The sequence below is a fragment of the Arachis ipaensis genome, chromosome B10 (genome assembly GCF_000816755.2).
Source record: "Arachis ipaensis cultivar K30076 chromosome B10, Araip1.1, whole genome shotgun sequence".
Classification (NCBI taxonomy): domain Eukaryota; kingdom Viridiplantae; phylum Streptophyta; class Magnoliopsida; order Fabales; family Fabaceae; genus Arachis; species Arachis ipaensis.
In genome coordinates this window covers 222,681-241,379 of record NC_029794.2, presented here as the reverse complement: position 1 = coordinate 241,379, position 18,699 = coordinate 222,681, and the positions used below count along the sequence as shown (strand labels likewise).

Below are 18,699 nucleotides of genomic sequence, written 5' to 3'. Positions count from 1 at the left end.
ATTTTAAAAATATAAGTTAATTTTAAAAAATATTAAAAGTATAAGCACACAATTTTTTAATTTATCAAATAAAATTATGAATTTTGTTAGCAAATGTCTTTAAAAACTTATTAAAAATTCAAAAATAAAACAATTTTATAGGAAAGATATAATTCTAAATTTTGAATGAATATAAATTACTTTGTTTCATAATTATTCCCTTTTTATAGTCTGAATAAATGTTCTAAAAATACTTATTACCAAAATTTATTTAATCATATTATTTTATTTTTTTAAAATGTAGAGACACTTTCTACTAAAACAATGTAAACCCACCCGTAGAATGTTGCAAAAGAAGCTGGACTGATAATGCCTCTTCGATTTGCTGAATGAATGGCCAAAATATACTTAATTAGTCGTCATGGTGTAAACGTATTGTGTTTTAATAAATCAACTTATAGAAAAAAAATTAATATTCATACATTGATTAATCTTTACAAATCACAAGGAACTTGCATGTATATATAGAATAAAATCCATTTAAAAGGCGAAAATAAAAATTAATCTTTTTATAAAACAATTTGTTCTTATCCGATTCTTTTAGACACATATCCTTCAAAATTCTAGAAGCATGGCAATCATTTCTAGTATTCGTTTTAATCACAGGACGTTAATTTATTTACAGAACTTGTGAAATAGAGGATAATTATTCAACATAAGCTTTTTGCTTTTATGATGGTAATATATACACTATAATAATCACCCTAAATATTTATTCAATGTTTTATTGTTTGATATTCAAATATATGAGATTTGAGATTTGCCGCCTTTGACATGCCAAGGGCTGAGATTTGAAAATATTTTTTATTGTCATTTTTAATCAATTAATCATTAATACAAGTCAATATTGCTATTTAATTTGCTTTATTTATTTATGATGCATAAGTTTTTTAATAGTAATACTTTAAATTAAATTTAGTACGAATAAAGTTCTAGATAAAGATAAATACTACATATACTAACACACTATAATTAGTACCTAATTAAACGGTAACAGGTTGTAGAAGAAGACATAGACAAACAAATAAAAAAATAGTGGAATCTAAGAGATTATTTTTGTAGTAATTATTGCGTTTAATTAAGACCATGATATTGTTCGGCGAACTGAGGGGAGTTCTCGACCACTGGAGAGATTTCGGGAAGAAATTAAGCGAGAAAATATAAAATGAGAAGACATCACATCCAACTCAAAACCTTAACGTGTTAAGTTAATGTGTCTCTCATCTTATAAACTCCTCACTCTTTCTTCCTTTCTTTGATATGGAATTAACTTCAACACTCCTCACACTTGCAACACTAACAGATATATGATTGATGATTCGTATAAAAATACAATATATCATACTAATTGTTCTTGCCTGTGTGTTCGGAAACAAGTCGGCTCTCGTGACGATCGATTGTCGAGCTGTCGTCTTTGATGTTGAATTGTTGGTCCTGCTAATCCGAGCTTTTTTTTTACAGGATATGAGGTGTGAGCAATGAAAAGAAGAAGAATGTACCTGCAAAGGCACTCCAATGCTTAAGTCAGTGTTATGTTCTAATTGTGAAAGAAGAAGATACTTTACATTGCTTTTTGTATGGTGAGATTTTCGTCAATTACGGTCCGAGCATTTAGTTTGGTTTGGAGATGATTGGTAACGTATCCGATTATTGTACCGTTTGGTCGGACGTTAGGATTGTGGGTATCACCTTGCCGAGTTATAGCTCGTTAAGCCGAGCTATAACGTATGAGACCGAATTATAACTTATATTTGTAACTGCCATATTACTAATTAAACACAATTTGATAATTGATACGATGAAGCTAAAGCCAAATGCATGCAACTCAACATATAATATCATAAATATAAAAAAAAAATAATAGCTTGTAAGGAATAAACCAATGTTCAAATCAAAATAAGTTTTATTTAAGGGTATATCGCAAATTAGTCATAGACCTAAATTCTATTTAAAAGTTTGATACTTTAACACATTGTTTGGATCAAGAGAATTTGGAGGGAAAGAAAATGAAAGGAGAGAAAATTGATGGAAAAGTAGGTTTTTTGTTGTTTGGATGAGAAGAAAAAATAGAGTGGAAAGAAAAAAATTTATGTGGGACCCACTAAAATATTTTCATCTCGAGGATGAGATGAAAATGATGAGAAATGTTACAAACATAAATAAAATTACATATTTATCCTTTATTATTAATAAATTATAACTTATATATAATATAGATAAGGGTATTAATGTAATTTTATACTATTATGATTTTCTTTCTTTTCACTTTTCTTTCCATTCAAACAAAAGAAAATTTTCTTTCCATTTATTTTCTCTTCATCCAAACACCATACAAATCACTCTATTTTTCCTTCTATTTTCTTTCTTCTCATTTTCTTTCCTCTTATTTTCTTTCCTTTCATTTTTTTTTTTTACATCCAAACAAAGCCTAAGCGAACGAGTGAAGCTAACCACTCAATCAATTAAAATTTGTTAATTCATATTTTTTGTGTGTGTAGATTCATGGTTTTTTTTTATTTGTGTATGAATTCTCTTTGGGCCTTTAGACAAATTCAATTTGACAGTCGTTCAAAAGAGGAGCTAGATTTGACAGACAGACCCAAAAACGAAAACTTCCACCCGAAAAGCCCCCAAAAAAGAGAACTGACAGTATTAACTATTGACAAACAAATCGATGGAGCTGCTCATGACAGCTCTAACAATGATGACATATCAGAAATAATTTTTTGGCTGAATCAATAATTATATTTATGCATACGTTATAACAAATTCGGTTTAGAGAAAGAAATAGATAAAAATATTTTTATCTAAATATAAATGAAGAACTTTTGAAATTAAAAAATGACAATAAATCTAAAAAACAAAAAAATAAAAAGAGAGGATCATAATTAATAAGCGTGTGAGACTTTGATGCAGTATCAGCTCTTCTGACTTGTCATTACTCACTCTTTAGTCTTGACGTGCGTGCCACCCACCGCCTCATTATTCAATGAACATAGTACATTACATGTGGACCTCATTTCTTTCTCTAACTGCTTAAATTATTAACGCTAACGCCTATATACAAAGTACAAACATACATTATAATGCTTATTCAACTTTCACTTAATTAAAAAGTTACAATACCCAATTCCCCGATTAGTTGTTATAATGCCAATGGCAATATACACACTTTTCTTCTCTCTTACTTCTCATTATTGTTATTCATATTAGCTTTTCCGCAATGTTTTTATGCTGGTGAAAATTCAGGTGCAGTCGATTTCACGTGAAGTTGATACCTAAGAGTCGTTAAATGATTTGACTAAATCTTCGTCTAACGACTCCTAAATATTAACTTTACGTCAACTTCATCTGAATTTTTACCTTTTATGCATATCAATATAAGTGCTTCATTTTCGTTGTGAGAGGAAGACAAGCGAAACGGTGTAAAGATCGCTCTTCTCTTTCAGCCAAATACAAATTTCAAGTGACCTATCAATCCTAAATCATCATTATTGTACTTTACTTCATTTTAACTCAAGATTCTTGTAAATAAGGAAAGAGCTTCAGCCTTCAGTGTTCTTTTCCACGTAAGTTATCAGATTCTGTATGGGGCAAAATACCTTTTTTATTATTGAATAAAATATAGCATGAACTTATGCTATATAAATTCCAATTTATATTAAAAAATATCAAAATAATACACCGTATATAAACGAAGAGATAAAAGAAATAGATTGAAGATTGAAGATTCGCTCATCACTACTAACAAGCGGCGAATAAAGAACAAAAGAAAAGATTTTTTTTTCTTTAAAAAGAAGAGGGTAAAGAAAAGATAAAGCTAGAAATTCTTAAACAAAATAGAGAGAGAGAGAGTAATAAGCTAATAACTAAAGGTAGAAAAAAAAAAGTCATAAACCAGAGGGCAAAATAATTTGGAAGAAGTTGAAGTTGAAGTTGAAGACAAGCAGGAGACAGCTTAGCACATGAAGATGAAGTGAAGTATAAATAAGTTTCGTTTTGTTTAGCTTTATTAGTTTTTAGTCTTTTAGGTACGTTTCTGACCATTTTTTTCAACTCTCATGGTCCCTTTTCCCACCTACCATTAGCGCGCTCTCTCTTCTCTTCTCAGAGCTCATTGTTTCTAGTTCAACCAGGAAGCAGCTCCACAGAGAATTGAAACAGCATAACCTTAAGGGTAAGCGCTAATCCCTATTCTCTTTCTTTCATCATCGTCTCTTTTCTTTCTGTTGTGTCACAGATCTGCTTTCTCTTCTATTCTTCTTGGACGGGAGTTCATTGGTTGGAACAAGCTAATTAAGGACAACAACTGATGCCTTTCTTCTGTTCTGTTCTGTTCTGTTCTGTTCTGTTCTGTTCTGTTCTTCCTTGTCAATAGCGTATGAATTAAGATGTTGAACTGAGCTCCGCTTTTTGCATTCACCTTGTTGTGTGTTTAGGGCCCAATGTCATCATCATAAAGACAAAAGTGCGCCTTACAAAAGCACCAAGTGTCGGTAGAAAAAGAGAAAAACCGTCAGATTTCTTTGTATTTACACCTTACCCTGCCTCTTTTCCTTCGGATAACTCAGCTGGAATTTAGTCATCATTTTCTGTTTTTATTTTTTGCAATTTTACGAATCCACTATTTAGGAATGTGTGTTCTCATTCTCATTGCAAGCTACGTGATCTTAAGCTGATGATGCCTTGTCCTTCTTCTCTGTAGATGGTTTGGTTATTCAAATGGTGTGCTCCTGTAGAGTTGAATTATAATGCATGCTTATTTGGTTCCTGGAATAGATAGGAAACAAATGCTATCTTCACTTGTTTCTGCATTTCTTAGATTACTGTCATCATCTGTGGTCAAATGTACAAGTTGGAACTAACAGGAACTGGAGTTCTTAGTATGAGGGTTGTTGGTTAGAGTGCCTCTTGTGAGTTCCTAGTGTTCCCTCTTTTGGGTGCTTTATTTATCTATGATAAATGTTATGTTGATCATTGACAATTTCTCATAAATTATCGGTGTTTAAGTGTAATAAAATAGAAAAAAGTTTTGGCCACAGCTGGCATAATCATAGTTTAGTGAAGTTGATTTATTAAAACCTGTGCAGGTAGTTGATTATTTGTTGGTCACGATGAAGGGTAGTGATGGGAAATCAATCATAACCCAGCCAGAAAAGTGCAGGATTGTCCCAATGGCAATAATATTTGTGTTGATATGTGGATTTTCTTTCTATATGGGTGGAATCTTTTGTTCTGAGAGGAATAGATTTCTCTTCATCAGCGGCCAGAAGTCCCTTGAACCCTCCAAGGATTTATCCTCAGTAGGTTCTGTGCAGATGAAGTCCATCAGTTTTCCCGAATGTGGCGTTGACTATCAAGACTACACACCATGCACCGATCCAAGGGTAATATTACTAATGGTTGCTCTGTTTTCATGGTGTATGATTTGAGAAAATAGTTTCCTCATTGATTATGTTTACTTGATTAATTGATTTTACAGAGATGGAGGAAGTATGGCTCCTACCGGCTTACTTTGTTGGAACGCCATTGCCCTCCGATTTTTGAGAGGAAGGAATGCTTAGTTCCTCCCCCAGATGGGTATAAGCCCCCCATTAGATGGCCAAAGAGCAGAGATGAATGTTGGTACAGGTATAATCATAGCCAATCTATGCTTTATGAATTAACAATATAAAAGGCTGGCTTAATGTGGCTTTCTTCTCATGCTTTCTGGTATATTTTATGGCAGAAATGTTCCATATGATTGGATTAACAAGCAGAAGTCCAATCAGCATTGGTTGAAAAAGGAAGGCGAGAAATTCCTCTTTCCTGGCGGAGGTACCATGTTCCCCAATGGAGTTGGTGAATATGCTGATAAAATGCAAGATCTTATCCCAGAAATGAAAGATGGGACTATTAGAACTGCCATTGATACTGGCTGTGGGGTGAGTTTTGCTGATATTTTCTTCTTCTTTATTCATCCAATGAATAGGTATGCAAATTATGTCTCTCATGATCACTTCCAAAACATTAAATTTTTAGTTCACCTTTTTGTTGTGTTCTGTTAACTTTTTGTGTGTACATATTTTAGTACCTGTACCTGTTTCTGTTGCAATTCATGAACAAGTGATAGACAAAGGAGTTCATCAATTAATCTATACAACACTTGTCAATATAGGTTGCTAGCTGGGGTGGGGACTTGCTTGATCGCGGGATTCTTACCGTTTCTCTTGCACCAAGAGATAACCATGAAGCTCAGGTGCAATTTGCTCTGGAGCGTGGTATTCCAGCAATTCTTGGCGTCATTTCTACCCAGAGACTTCCATTCCCATCAAACTCCTTTGATATGGCTCATTGCTCCAGATGCCTTATCCCATGGACAGAATTTGGTAAGTTTTTGATAGAAACAGGTTTGGCTTAGTTTACAAGAGGAAAGGTAAGGAGTTGAATGACTGATTTTCACTGTTTAATTCCTAATTTGCTGCTGGATGGCTATTTGTTATTCTTTTAAACTAGTTTAGGACCAGTAGTGCTAGGCCTAGCTGCTGCCTATAAATACCAGGGTTAGTTAGTTTTTAATTAGTTAGAAAATTCTGTTAAGTTTGTTAGCTCAGGAGAGGGAAAATTCTCTCCACAGTTGGTAGTTCCAACAGTGTACTCCAATTAGGGATTGTGATTTGCAATCCTAGTTCATCAATAAAATCCCCTAATTCTGCTAGATTTTTTATCTTATCAGTTTTCTATAGATTATGATGAATTAAACAGAGTTTGTTCCTATTAGGCTTATATTGTATTGAAGCCAGATCTCAATCAGCAATATCTTAGAATTTGCTTTTTGATATTGTGAAGCCATAGCTGTTAATGAGTCTTTTTCCCCCTTCCTGATCCAATAAATGTGACCATTTTATAAAATCATCTATGCACCCTTGAACTAGGTTACACATTTGGTTTTGGCTATCAATTGTGCTTTAACTCCAGTATTTTCACTGCTTTGACAAATCAGTAATTGTTTTCTGTTAATCTCTGATTCTCATTCACAAGTTGATGGTATTACTGATTTTAGGTGGAGTTTATCTCCTTGAAATCCACCGGATTCTTCGTCCTGGAGGATTTTGGGTCTTGTCTGGCCCACCAATCAACTATCAGCGCAGGTGGCGAGGGTGGAACACAACTATCGAAGAGCAAAGATCAGATTATGAGAAATTGGAGGAGTTGCTGAAATCCTTATGCTTTAAAATGTATAATAAAAAGGGTGACATTGCTGTGTGGCAGAAGTCTCTGGATAATAATTGCTATAATAAGCTGGCCAGAGATACTTATCCACCAAAATGTGATGATAGTCTCGAGCCAGATTCAGCATGGTATACTCCACTTCGAGCTTGTATTGTGGTTCCCAATTCAAAGTTTAAGAAATCAGGTTTAACTTCCATTCCTAAGTGGCCGGAGCGGCTGCACACGATGCCCGAGCGGATTTCAATGGTTCACCGTGGGAGTGCTAGTTCTTTTAAACATGACGACAGTACATGGAAAAAGCGTATCGAGCACTACAAGAAATTGCTCCCTGACCTTGGGACAGATAAGATAAGAAATGTGATGGACATGAACACGGTATATGGAGGTTTTGCTGCAGCCTTGATTAATGATCCTGTGTGGGTCATGAATGTTGTCTCATCTTATTCTACCAATACGCTCCCCGTGGTCTATGATCGAGGCCTTATTGGAACCTTCCATGATTGGTAAAGTGATTTTGAAATGTTATATGAGCCTTAAGTTATTCATGAATATTATATATAATATTTCATCTTATATGGTGTGTTGATTTGGCTTTTGTTGTGGTATAGGTGCGAAGCGTTTTCAACATATCCTCGTACATATGACCTGCTTCATCTTGATGGACTCTTCACTGCAGAAAGCCACAGGTGACATTCTCAGCTGATTTGCTCATGAATATGCTTTTAGAGCGATCTATCATTTTGGTATTTAGTTGCATAAATTTGTAACCTGATAGTGTACACTCAATATAACTGTAGTTAGTTGAATGATTAATGATGATGCTACAATTATAGTTAGTATAGTTTAGTTAGATAACTAACTATAGTTAGTGCAGCAGGCAATACAAGTGGCTGGTTAGTTATGCCCATGTGGGATTAGAGTTTGATATTTAACTAACCTGTTATATATAGTGTAAACGGGGAGATTCACCAATCATATGAATTAGTTCCTCATTTCTGATTCCAGAACCCTCCTCCTCTCAATTCCTCTGAACCTTCCTTCTCTTGCACTTTCCAAATTGCTTCCACACGCCACTTTTAACAATGTTCTCATGCAATAAATGGAAGAGAGGAAATACATGATTGCATGTTTGATTTGTCTTAAAAAATCTGTTTCTTGGACATTTTGATTGTCTTTTTTTATCACAAGATAAGTTAATTCAAACATGGGCTGATGGTTATAGTTGTCTTGGTATGTGGCAGATGTGAAATGAAGTATGTGTTGCTGGAAATGGACCGGATTCTAAGGCCAAATGGGTATGTAATCATTCGTGAGCACGGTTACTTTGTGGATAGCATTGAAGCCATTGGCAAGGGTATGAGATGGGAATGTCACAAAGAGAACTCTGAGAAAGGTGATGAGATGGTGAAGGTTTTGATATGTCAGAAGCAGCTTTGGTATGCATCCAATAATGGTTCAAGATGATGTTAGAGTAGTAGTGATGTGATACCTCCAAGGAGGGAAACAAATTCAAAGCTTTGGTATGCATCCAATGATTGATTCTAGTACAAATGGATGGTTAACTCCGATAATCCGGTTTTGTTCATTTATAGAGAGAGAATTTTCATACACTATAGGTATAATATAGATATATATATTCTTTATATGTGTTGAAATGTTTCTGATCCCCAAGGCCACCTTACTTTTCTCTAATAGTTTGTTTGTGTAATATCAAAGTGAATTCATGTTAAGGTGTGAACATTTCAAAGCCCCTAAGTATGTAATTTTCCCAAGTGCCAGTGCTACAACTTTGACATTTTATTTAACACTCGGGGAATGTTTTACACATAAATAGAAAATAGTACTTGTATCATTATTGAGCATGATAAAGTAATACTCATAATGTTATTGGTGCCCAATATATATGTACATATTCAATTTTCTGTTTTTTCCCATCATTTCATCCATAGATGCGAACAACGATATATTGATAGTCTCCATTGACATAACATGTTAAGTTCATTTGGAAAAAAAAAAAACACTTGAGTTATAATCAATCCTTCAATATATTTTGTTTTACATGATCAAATCCCTAAGCATAGGAGAAAATCTTATCAACAATAAAATAAAAATCTACACAGCATGAAATCATGTGAAGAGTAAAATCCATTAACATTAAACCTAACAAGAAGATTAATGAAATGATAACTAAATAGAATACGTGCCAGTGCTATATATTTGTTCAAAGGATGCCATATGCGAGCCAAGTGTGTTTGGTCATAAACTCATAATTTCTCACATATCCAAGCAAATACAATTGAGGCCTTGAACGTGGCATTGCATACAAATAAATAATAAAATATGATCACCCCTTATTTACTGGGCAGCTGATTCAGCTAAAGAATGCTTTTCCAAGATGGCAATTGTCTCTTCCTTTGCGCTGCACATTGCAAAATAAATAAATAAATAAATAATGCATATTGTAATTCCATATAAGCTGGTCCATATAACAGAATTCACCAGGAAAACAAAATTTAAAAGTAACCAAATATCTTAAACCACAGAAATGGGTAGTTTTGAAATTATCATTTTCACCTCACCATGTAAAAGTGAAAACAAAAAGTCTTGACAGTAAAATAATTATAGTCTTCTGTATGCATTTTGCAGCCTATTAAGTTCTCCCTAATTTGATATGAATTTAGTATCATTAGTTTTTATAGGGTTTTTCTTAAGTTAGTACTCCATAAAGACTCTTGTTTAAGAAATTGGGAAAAGGAAGTTTTGAATTGTCAATGTTTAAAAACATAAAAATTATACTTTTTTGGGTTAAAACTCATTACCAAGTCCGTTAAGGGTCTCTCGGTTATGTAAAACCTTTTATATCACAAACCACCTTTCTATCACACATAGTATTTGACCCTTAACATAGCACAAACAATTGGTGAAATACATAATCATATTATTTGAGCAATGCAGCTTAAAAGATTTAGATCAAACATATCTACCTTCCAGGTCTCAGTATCTTGTATTTGTGTGGTGTAGTGAGGTCCACAACTGTTGAACCTGCTCGACCTGATGGAAGCACACCACCATCATATACAAAAGCACAATGCTCCCAAAGATTCTCAAAATCTCTGATGCAAACACTACTTGGCTGTCCACTAAGGTTTGCACTTGTAAGTGCTAAGGCAGTTCCTGAACCGCGAGCAATGACTCTAATGAAATTGCTATCAGGCACTCTAACTCCTATACTATCAAATCCCGGGTTCAAAGATCGTTCAAGAACACTTGAATCGCCTGTAAAATATGAAGGCATACCATCACATATGTAGGATCTAGAGAACCGAATTTGATGTTTACATAATAAACGTTGACAGAACAAAATAAGGCTACAGCTTCAAACAAATTTTAATGCAGTGTTGAAGGGTATTCTGCAAATGTCCATAATTTTCATTTTAACTTACAAACCTCGACTTAATACAACTGTAACAGGCCCCGGAAGGAGGGAATCAAGCAGGCCATGTGGCAAGTGGTCAGTCACGGCAAAACGATATATGTCTGATACATCTCCAACACAGATAGCCAGAGGGCTTGTATGTTTTCGACCCTTGATCTCATAAATCCTATTAACTGCTTCCAACGAGCTACAATCATGCCCCAATACAAGGCAATAAGTAATTACCAATCATTCATAAATCTGTCTCCATTGCAGTGTAGTCTTTGCCGATGGACATATTATTATAAAAGAATGTGGTGAAGTGATACCAATAAGTGCAGTGATTATTTTCACATGCTTTGTTTAATAAGGGAGAAGTAATCAGATATGAAAAGAAGCAGCTCATACCAAGCATCACAAGCAAATCCATAGAGTGTGTCAGTGGGGACCGCAATAACCTTGCCAGCTCTCAACGCTTCAACAGCCTCAGGTGCGTAAGCATCTGTTGCAGGGCGAACTAAACCAGTTCCTGTCTTGTTATCCAAACCACAGGCCATGTTCTTTGGAAAAGCCCTTCTCAGCTTTCTACTACTGGGTTGCAAATGAGGTGAAAATGATGACTTGCGAGTCCCTGAAGATAATAAGAAAAAGTGTGACTATTCTCTGAAGACAAACAGAGAGAGAGAGAGAGTGAGAGTGAGAGGGAACTGACAGGGGAGAAAGAGAGGCAGTGCTGAGATTCTTGTCCGAATATGCATCCTATGTCAGCAGCTTCTTCTTCTGCCTCCACTCCATCAACGAAACCCTATGCGCAAATACTTAATACATAAAACGACTGTGTTTTGTGTATGTTGTGCTTTTTCTGACTTCAAATAAAAGGAAGGATCCAGAGACATCAAATATCTATCTGTTCGATCTAAATATTTTGGGAGAAGAGAAAACTGAGCTAAAGGGTTAGGGTTTGTCACCCTCAATCAAAATTTTGACCTCTACTGCTTCGCTGTTCTCCTCTTTACGCTGCCGGTGCGTCGCCCTCTGCTCTCTGCGTCGCTGTCGCCGCCGCCATCACGGCAGTAGGTTGGTGCGCTGCTCCTTCATCTTGTTGTTCTATTTCTCGCTTTTGCTACTTGTTCTTGCTTGAGTTTATTCGATGGATGGTTTGTGAATTCATATTCTGCATTTCTACGAGCTTTTTTTCTGATATAAGAGCTCAGTATAGCAGATGGATGTAGTAAATTTCATATTTATTATTATTAATGCACTAATACACTACTCTTTAAGTAATAGTTAACTCGACTTTGCCTCGCTGTGTACGCTCTGTATGGTAACAATTAACATGTGCCATCTTCCATGCTTTCTAGTTCTTCATAATCCCTTCAAACTCTTGTTTCCTTTGAAGTTGTTCTCCGATCTAAAATGATCAAATGGGCCTGCCTCTCCTTTGTGAAGTAGAGGTTGGTGTAGAGAATGTGAACTTTCATTACTGAAATGACCAAGTAAATCCTAAACCATGTAATAAGCTTGATAAGTAACGTGTACAGGTTGAGGTACGAATAGAATAAAAATAAGATCTGAAAGTTTCAAATTGGCCTCTAGTCATAACTTGTGTCCATAAGCACATACCTCAAGTACTTGCTTATGATCTATATCAATTTTGAATAAACTTTTTGAGGCATGGCAATGATAGCATTTATACATTTTTCTCAGTAATAATGGGCAATGACTGAAGAGAAAATTCCAGAAGTCTGGTTTTGCATAATGAGAAAGAAAGAAAGAAAACTCTGGGTGTGGACAGTGCAAAGAAACGTAAGAAGTTAAGACTGAAACCAAAAATGAATCCAAAAGTGGAGGAGAATTGAAAGTTAAAAAAGGAAAAGTATATTTAACCATAGTTTGTGAGAAACATAGGGAGTGAGGCATTGGGAAATATATTAGTATTTACTTTGTGTAGAGTCTGATTGTTCACTTCACTGTATTTCTAATATGTATTATTATTATTATTATTATTATTATTATTATTATTATTATTATTATATAACTGAAATGTTTGGGAATCAGGATTATTTGCTTCCTCTGTGGCGTTAAGGTTTTGGCAAAAATGATAGACTTGTTCTTGTCAGACCCCAACCAGAGCGATGAATCACATGACAGTGATTCTATAAAATGGAGAATCTCTTTGTTGAAGGAGCTGGAATCCGATATCTGGTCAGGGATGCTGTCTGGGGGTCGTGCGGAGGTTCGGCTATGGCTGTGCAGTAGCATCGCAGGTGTGATGTGCGTGGCTCCACGCGATCAGAGAGAGCTCTTTGGGAATTTGGTGAGAAGTCGAGGTCAGAAGTGTGGCCTTGCCTCCCATCTTTTGCATTTGATGTTCGACAAGTCCCCCAATAAAGGGGGTTCCCTTTTAGCTCACACAAGTCGCATGCTCCAGAAATTCTTCCAGGGTATGTGGACTTTTATATTCTCTTGTAAACGCTGTTGTGGCTGTGACATTTGAAGGATTCGTATTTATATATGTGTGAAGGATTAAAAGTACTCTTATATTCATATATTTGTTTGTTCTTATCTACGGTGCAGGCTGTTTGTGCCAATATCTTGCTGCTCCCCATGTCATGCTTATTAGGCTGCTGCTTCTTTTTGTTGATTTTCTACTATTGTGTTGAAATTTTTTATATATAATTGGTGCGATATTAATCACTTTAGATGTTACTTATTACAAAACATGTTCCTTTTGTGCATCTTGCGGGTGAAATGCAGGTAATCCTAATCGTGTATTGCAGTGGTTTTCATATTCTTCCGCGGGCAGTGGACTAGAGCAAGGGAAAGGTCTCAAGGCGTTGTCCCAGTTTGCATTTAAAAACAGGGATATTTGCTGGGAGGAGCTAGAGTGGAAGGGAAAGCATGGGCAGTCACCAGCCATGGTTGCCACCAAGCCACATTATTTCCTTGACTTGGATATCCAGCGAACTGTGGAAAATTTTATTCAGAATGTGCCTGAATTTTGGTCATCTGACGAGTTTGTTGAGTCGGTCAAAGATGGTGATATTTTTTTCATTGACAGGCCATTCTTTGTGCGTTATTTCATTAACTTAATGTATAAAGAGGATATAGGAGATGTATGGCAAGTTATAGATGAATTTCTCACAGAGCATCCCTTCTCTTCTTTGTGCCAGCACCTTCTTATTACTCTTGACGAGCAGGACCTGTGCTACTTTTTGGAATTGCTTCGTAAATCACTCAACCGCAAAGTGGAATTTCAACATTTTGATAATGTCACTGATTTGTTTGTGGTTGTACTTTTAAATTGTGGTGGTACTGGGTCTATTGACCTGATGCTACTGTTGAATGCTGTCATTACTCAGGGAAGGCAACTTCTACGCCTTTTACGGGATGAGGAGGATCCGGAGCTGCAAGCAAAAATCGGTGACACTGTGTCAAAAATATCTGCAATCTCAAGTAGTGGCAATAGCTTGACCCCAATCTTTAAGAATACATGCAAGATGACAACTGTTGAAGCAATAAAGTGTTTGGGACTTCAGTCTTGGGTTCTTTACTATAGATTGTCACAAGAATGCAAAACTCCTGAATCCTGGGAGTCTGTCTTTATGAATAATCAAATTGGTTTCCGCCTCTCGAACAAGAATGCATTGCTAGATCATGATGGACTGTTAAAAGAAGATTGTTCTGGTTTTGATCAGAGTCCTTCAGTTCGATTGAAACGTAATAAAAAACAAAAGGCCAAAAAGAAGAGGAGGAGGAAGTATGATAGTGATGATTGTAATGATGATGAGCTGCTGGATTTTGATTCTACAAGCCTGGAATTGGACTTTCTGCAAAATACTAGAAGCTGGCTACTTTCAACTGATGGATACACTTCGGCATGGAGTAGTGTACGTTCCTTAAATTTGAATAAACAAGCAATCGTCCGTAACCTAAGTTAAAACATTCTATTTGCATCAGTTGCAATGAGAAATCCAAAATTTCATCTGGGATATGCTTTCAGGCAATATAGATGTGTATCATTTAAGTGGGTTTTTCTGTCCCAACAATGTGTGATTAATTTTAACAATAGAACTTGAAGTGCTTAAGTCTATCTAAAAATCTCACCACAAATATATGAGCTCAACATAAAACAGGTCTGCTTCTTTGTCTTGATATACCGGTTGACTTGTGTAGGGGCAGAGAATCGCAAGATTGCTTTGCAATTGAAATTGTTCTTACCTGATATTTCATTATTAAAATCTCCTGAATATTTGGATACTTGGGTTGTCTTCTAGTTGTTGATATAGATCAATCAGTTTGTTCCATTTGAAATAACTTGGATTCTGAATCTCTGAATATTTATTTTATAAGTATAATACCTGTTTTTCTTATTAGGAGAGTTTTAAGCGATTGAACTGGAAAATATTTTGGTTTGAGACATGCTTAGTTCATGTATAATTTTTTTGGTTCTAGCTTTTGAATAATTTCAGATACATGAGTACATCCTGTAGAGCATTTAGAATAAGAAAATATGCAGTTTTTTGTAGTGATGATATAAACTAGTTATTCTGCTATACTGATTTTGTGACCACTAATTTTTCTAGGCAGATTTGCCGGAACACCTACATAGGCATTGCTTGTGTAGGTGGATGACATGGCTTTTAGAAAAATGAGGTGAAGTTGCTTCAGTGGACCACCGGGGTATTGTGCCATCATCATCATTATCATCATTATAAACTGTGGGCAAGGGTTAACTTGATCAGTTGTCTACTTGTGGTATTTTCACTCAGTTGATATCAAGCATGCCCTTCCGGTCCCCTTTTGTTTTTGTTTTGGGGCTGAAATTCGTAAGATACAAACTCAACTTTTTGTAGAATGGAAAGATCAGAATTCTTTTGATTAGAAAGCTTGCCTGAGAAATCTATCAAGATTATTAAACTCTGGGTTCTTTGGGAAGTTCATGAAGTGGCAAGACCTTGCTGAGTTTCCCCATCACAAATCACTGTAGCATCAACATTGCAAGGGTTTCATTCAGGGTGTGATGAGTGTATGCAGGCAAGTTCTAATTCCTGAGGTCTATTACTATTTTCAAAAGCTATATTTCATTATATGTGTATTTTATACATGCATACCACAACTTCTAGTCATTTGTGTTTGCAGATGCAAGAGAACGGATGCAAGCAAGACATTGTTAATGCACCTTGTGATAGCAAGTTTCTGTTCCCTTTTTGGTGTGAAGCAGACGATGGACTCAGAACCTTGATTGCTTGAACTAATTTCCTATTCAGAAAGCGACGACTAACTTTTTTGTTGAACGCATTACCAACTAATATCCCTTTGATTTATGATGTCTGCTTTTTAAGATAAATTAAATACTAAAGAGTAAAGAGTACCGTTATTGTATTGTGACTATTGACTTGTAAGATCAAAAGCTCTGTATATGATGTTAATTCGTAGTCTGCACTTTTGATGTATTACTAGCTGTAATCCGACCAACTCCAATTAGGTTGGCACTTAGGTCAGCACCTCAATCAAAACCACGTAAATCTTTTGGTTGTGTATGTCGCTTGCGTTGTATTGGTCCAATTTTCTAGACCAGCAAAGATTAATGCTTATATATAGTGCGATCTGAATGACGTGTGTAGTATGAGAGACTGAGGTTGCAAGTGTGTCAATGTTGGAAGAGAATATTGGTACCTTCTCCATGATGTGAATGTTCACTAAAAGTAGAGAACATAATTGGTTATTTCTCTTGTAAAAAATATAGGTATCAATATACTATCTTCTAATTTATTGCTGGAGCCGCAAGCACAGCAGTAGTAAAAAAAAAATTAGGAGAAAGTGGTAAAATATAATTATGAATTATGATAAATTTGAATAATTGAGGTGTATTTTTTTTCAATGGACTTTGAAGTCTAACTCAACAAAAATTAACAGGAGTTAGTAGAGTTTTTGTTAGTTTTGTAGCAAAATTAAAATTTAATATATAATTTTAAAAATAATTCACCTGATAATTGGTGCAAGTATAACCGATTACATTTAAATATAGATAATTCAATTACTTATAATTCTAAATGATTTGACCCATTGTGTGGGTGTTAATTACATATTGGTCATACAATAACCGGTCTACATATATGCTTGTTTAACAGTTTAAGGCTTCAAATATATATGATAGATGATGTTGATGTGACATGTGCGTGTGTTAATTGCTTTGCCACTTTTTAAGAATTTCTGCATCATGTCATTATGGAGGTTCTCATCATGCGCATGATGATATGTGTTGAGACATTAGTGTCCAATGTGGTGTTTTCTTTATTCCTTGCAGAAGCTCTTTATCATATCATGCCAATGCGCGCACTAAGGTATAATGGCACTTTCTGAAAGCCCCAACTCATGCAAACAGTAACACAAGTCAAGTTGCAAACCGTTTCTGCTGATCATGTTGCTCACATGCTTAATTTATCTGTGACAACATTAGTGTCCAAACAATTTTGCTAAACTAAAAGCTCCATATTTGAAATTGTGTTTCTATAAATAGACGTCCGTTTGGGTAACTAGTGTATTCATAGTTTCATACCACTTATACGCAGCTACTCCTATTTGTTTCTTCTATCTCCCTTACCTCAACACACATGGATGAAAAAGCTAAGTCCTCAGATCATGTTGCTGTCACCATTGACCAGCACAATAACCATCCGAAAACCCCTTCCTCTTCCTCCGTGGACAACAAGCCCCCCAAACAACAACCCTTGAGGGTCAAAACCCTTAATCGGCTCAGCTTCTCGAAGCCCAAATCCAGAATCCTCGAGTACAATAACTACTATCCCCACCACCATCTCGGCAGAAAGCTATCAAGCATTTCGCAGGAGAACAACAACGACAATAATAATGAGGACGTGGACGAAGATGAAGAGGAAGAGGAGGAGTGGTGGGACGAAGAAGAAGAGATCGAGGAGGAGGGTGAGGGAGAGAGGAATAAGTTGCAGGAGAGGAGGAGGAGGAAGAAGGTGAGGTGGAGGGTAGTGGTGGAGTGGGTGGTGTTCCTGAGCATAGCAACATGCTTGGTGTGTTCGCTGGCAATAACGAGGATAAAGAAGATGCACATGGTGGGTTTGGAGATATGGAAGTGGTGCTTGATGGTGATGGTGACATTCAGCGGGAGGTTGGTGTCGGGGTGGGTGGTGGGGGTGACGGTGTTCGTGATAGAGAGGAACTTCATGCTGAGAGAGAAGGTGCTGTACTTCATATACGGGCTGAGGAAGAGCATAAGGAACTGCATGTGGCTAGGGCTGGTGCTTCTTTCATACTGGAGCGTGGTGTTCGACGACGTGCAGAAGAAGAACCACATGTTCCTGAACAAGGTGTTTCAGGGACTGGTGGCAGTGCTGGTTGGGGCCATCATATGGCTCGTCAAGATTGTTCTGGTGAAGATGCTGGCATCCTCTTTTCATGTGGCCACCTACTTCGACAGGATGAAGGAGAGCGTCTTCCATCACTACATCCTCGACACTCTCTCAGGTCCGCCCATGGAGGACGCGGAGGAGATACTGCAGCAGCACCGCCTGCTCACGGGAGGCGGATCAAAGTCGATGCCTGCCAGGAGTAGGTTGAATAAGCTGAAGGAGAAGCAGGAGAGGTTCGGGGGTTCCAGGAGGATTGACATGGAGAAGCTGAGGGAGCTGAGCATGGAGAGCACTGCATCCGCCTGGTCGATGATTTCACCACCGCCGAGTCTGAGATCAACAGTGAATGGGAAGCTAGAAATTGCGCTCAGCGGATTTTCAACAACGTCGCCAAACCTGCTGCCAAGTAATAAGCTCATCATGCCATTTCTTCTTCTTTATTGCTTCTTCCATCTCAACCTCCCCAAACAACTAATTCATCACTAACCTCATCAATCTACGTATGTTAAACCTATTACATGCTAAAAACTACGTAACACAAGATAAATATACACCTCAATGCTCTATTTTTATAAACGCCAATCCTAGGGGAAAAAATAAATTTATTTTAACCATAATAAATCAATAATAAATAAAACAATTTTA

The 18,699-nt window shown here is 36.2% G+C and overlaps 4 protein-coding genes across 13 annotated transcripts in view; 3 read left to right on the top strand and 1 right to left on the bottom strand.

Annotated features, from left to right (window-relative positions):
• On the top strand, positions 3,839-9,112 carry LOC107622262 (probable methyltransferase PMT21). 6 transcript variants are annotated; one of them, XM_016324132.2, is made up of 10 exons: positions 3,839-4,020; positions 4,128-4,216; positions 4,862-4,952; positions 5,130-5,426; positions 5,522-5,670; positions 5,768-5,963; positions 6,197-6,407; positions 7,082-7,754; positions 7,860-7,937; positions 8,493-9,112. In XM_016324132.2, exons 4-10 carry the CDS (start codon positions 5,154-5,156, stop codon positions 8,713-8,715), a joined length of 1,803 nt encoding a protein of 600 aa, XP_016179618.1. In that variant the 5' UTR covers positions 3,839-4,020; positions 4,128-4,216; positions 4,862-4,952; positions 5,130-5,153; the 3' UTR covers positions 8,716-9,112. The 6 variants fall into 6 exon arrangements, with proteins under 6 accessions (XP_016179618.1, XP_020970006.1, XP_020970007.1 ...); XM_021114347.1 differs by lacking the exon at positions 4,862-4,952 and adding an exon at positions 4,479-4,567; XM_021114348.1 differs by having other exon boundaries at positions 3,839-4,030.
• Positions 9,256-11,770, bottom strand: LOC107622265 (yrdC domain-containing protein, mitochondrial). Of its 2 annotated transcripts, XM_016324138.2 has the most exons (6): positions 11,635-11,770; positions 11,379-11,471; positions 11,075-11,297; positions 10,699-10,874; positions 10,236-10,527; positions 9,258-9,670 (listed from the first exon to the last, which is right to left on the bottom strand). In XM_016324138.2, the coding sequence occupies exons 2-6, from the start codon at positions 11,422-11,424 to the stop codon at positions 9,607-9,609; spliced, it is 801 nt and encodes a 266-aa protein (XP_016179624.1). In that variant the 5' UTR covers positions 11,425-11,471; positions 11,635-11,770; the 3' UTR covers positions 9,258-9,606. The 2 variants fall into 2 exon arrangements, with proteins under 2 accessions (XP_016179623.1, XP_016179624.1); XM_016324137.2 differs by lacking the exon at positions 11,635-11,770 and having other exon boundaries at positions 9,256-9,670; positions 11,379-11,552.
• Positions 11,568-16,207, top strand: LOC107622264. 4 transcript variants are annotated; one of them, XM_021114350.1, is made up of 6 exons: positions 11,568-11,743; positions 12,725-13,110; positions 13,424-13,737; positions 13,840-14,556; positions 15,253-15,703; positions 15,809-16,207. In XM_021114350.1, the coding sequence occupies exons 2-5, from the start codon at positions 12,765-12,767 to the stop codon at positions 15,319-15,321; spliced, it is 1,446 nt and encodes a 481-aa protein (XP_020970009.1). In that variant the 5' UTR covers positions 11,568-11,743; positions 12,725-12,764; the 3' UTR covers positions 15,322-15,703; positions 15,809-16,207. The 4 variants fall into 4 exon arrangements, with proteins under 4 accessions (XP_020970009.1, XP_016179619.1, XP_016179621.1 ...); XM_016324133.2 differs by having other exon boundaries at positions 13,424-14,556; XM_016324135.2 differs by having other exon boundaries at positions 13,424-14,556; positions 15,253-15,722.
• The window catches only part of LOC107622266 (mechanosensitive ion channel protein 10-like), a 5,390-nt gene continuing 3,974 nt past the window's right edge, over positions 17,284-18,699 (top strand). The window contains exons 1-2 of the mRNA XM_021113612.1: positions 17,284-18,253; positions 18,322-18,460. Of these exons, the coding sequence (XP_020969271.1) occupies positions 17,284-18,253; positions 18,322-18,460 (1,109 nt within the window). The remainder of the gene's footprint in view (positions 18,254-18,321; positions 18,461-18,699) is intronic.

Coding starts and splice junctions, on each gene's coding strand:
- LOC107622262 (XM_016324132.2), top strand. CDS start 5,154: ATGAAGGGTAGTGATGGGAAATCAATCATAACCCAGCCAGAAAAGTGC. Junction 5,427..5,521: donor CACCATGCACCGATCCAAGG/GTAATATTACTA, acceptor TTGATTTTACAG/AGATGGAGGAAGTATGGCTC. Junction 5,671..5,767: donor AGAGATGAATGTTGGTACAG/GTATAATCATAG, acceptor ATTTTATGGCAG/AAATGTTCCATATGATTGGA.
- LOC107622265 (XM_016324138.2), bottom strand. CDS start 11,424: ATGCATATTCGGACAAGAATCTCAGCACTGCCTCTCTTTCTCCCCT. Junction 10,875..11,074: donor GGATTTGCTTGTGATGCTTG/GTATGAGCTGCT, acceptor GCATGATTGTAG/CTCGTTGGAAGCAGTTAATA. Junction 10,528..10,698: donor TACAGTTGTATTAAGTCGAG/GTTTGTAAGTTA, acceptor CATATTTTACAG/GCGATTCAAGTGTTCTTGAA.
- LOC107622264 (XM_016324133.2), top strand. CDS start 12,765: ATGATAGACTTGTTCTTGTCAGACCCCAACCAGAGCGATGAATCACAT. Junction 13,111..13,423: donor GCTCCAGAAATTCTTCCAGG/GTATGTGGACTT, acceptor GGTGAAATGCAG/GTAATCCTAATCGTGTATTG. Junction 14,557..15,252: donor ACACTTCGGCATGGAGTAGT/GTACGTTCCTTA, acceptor TAATTTTTCTAG/GCAGATTTGCCGGAACACCT.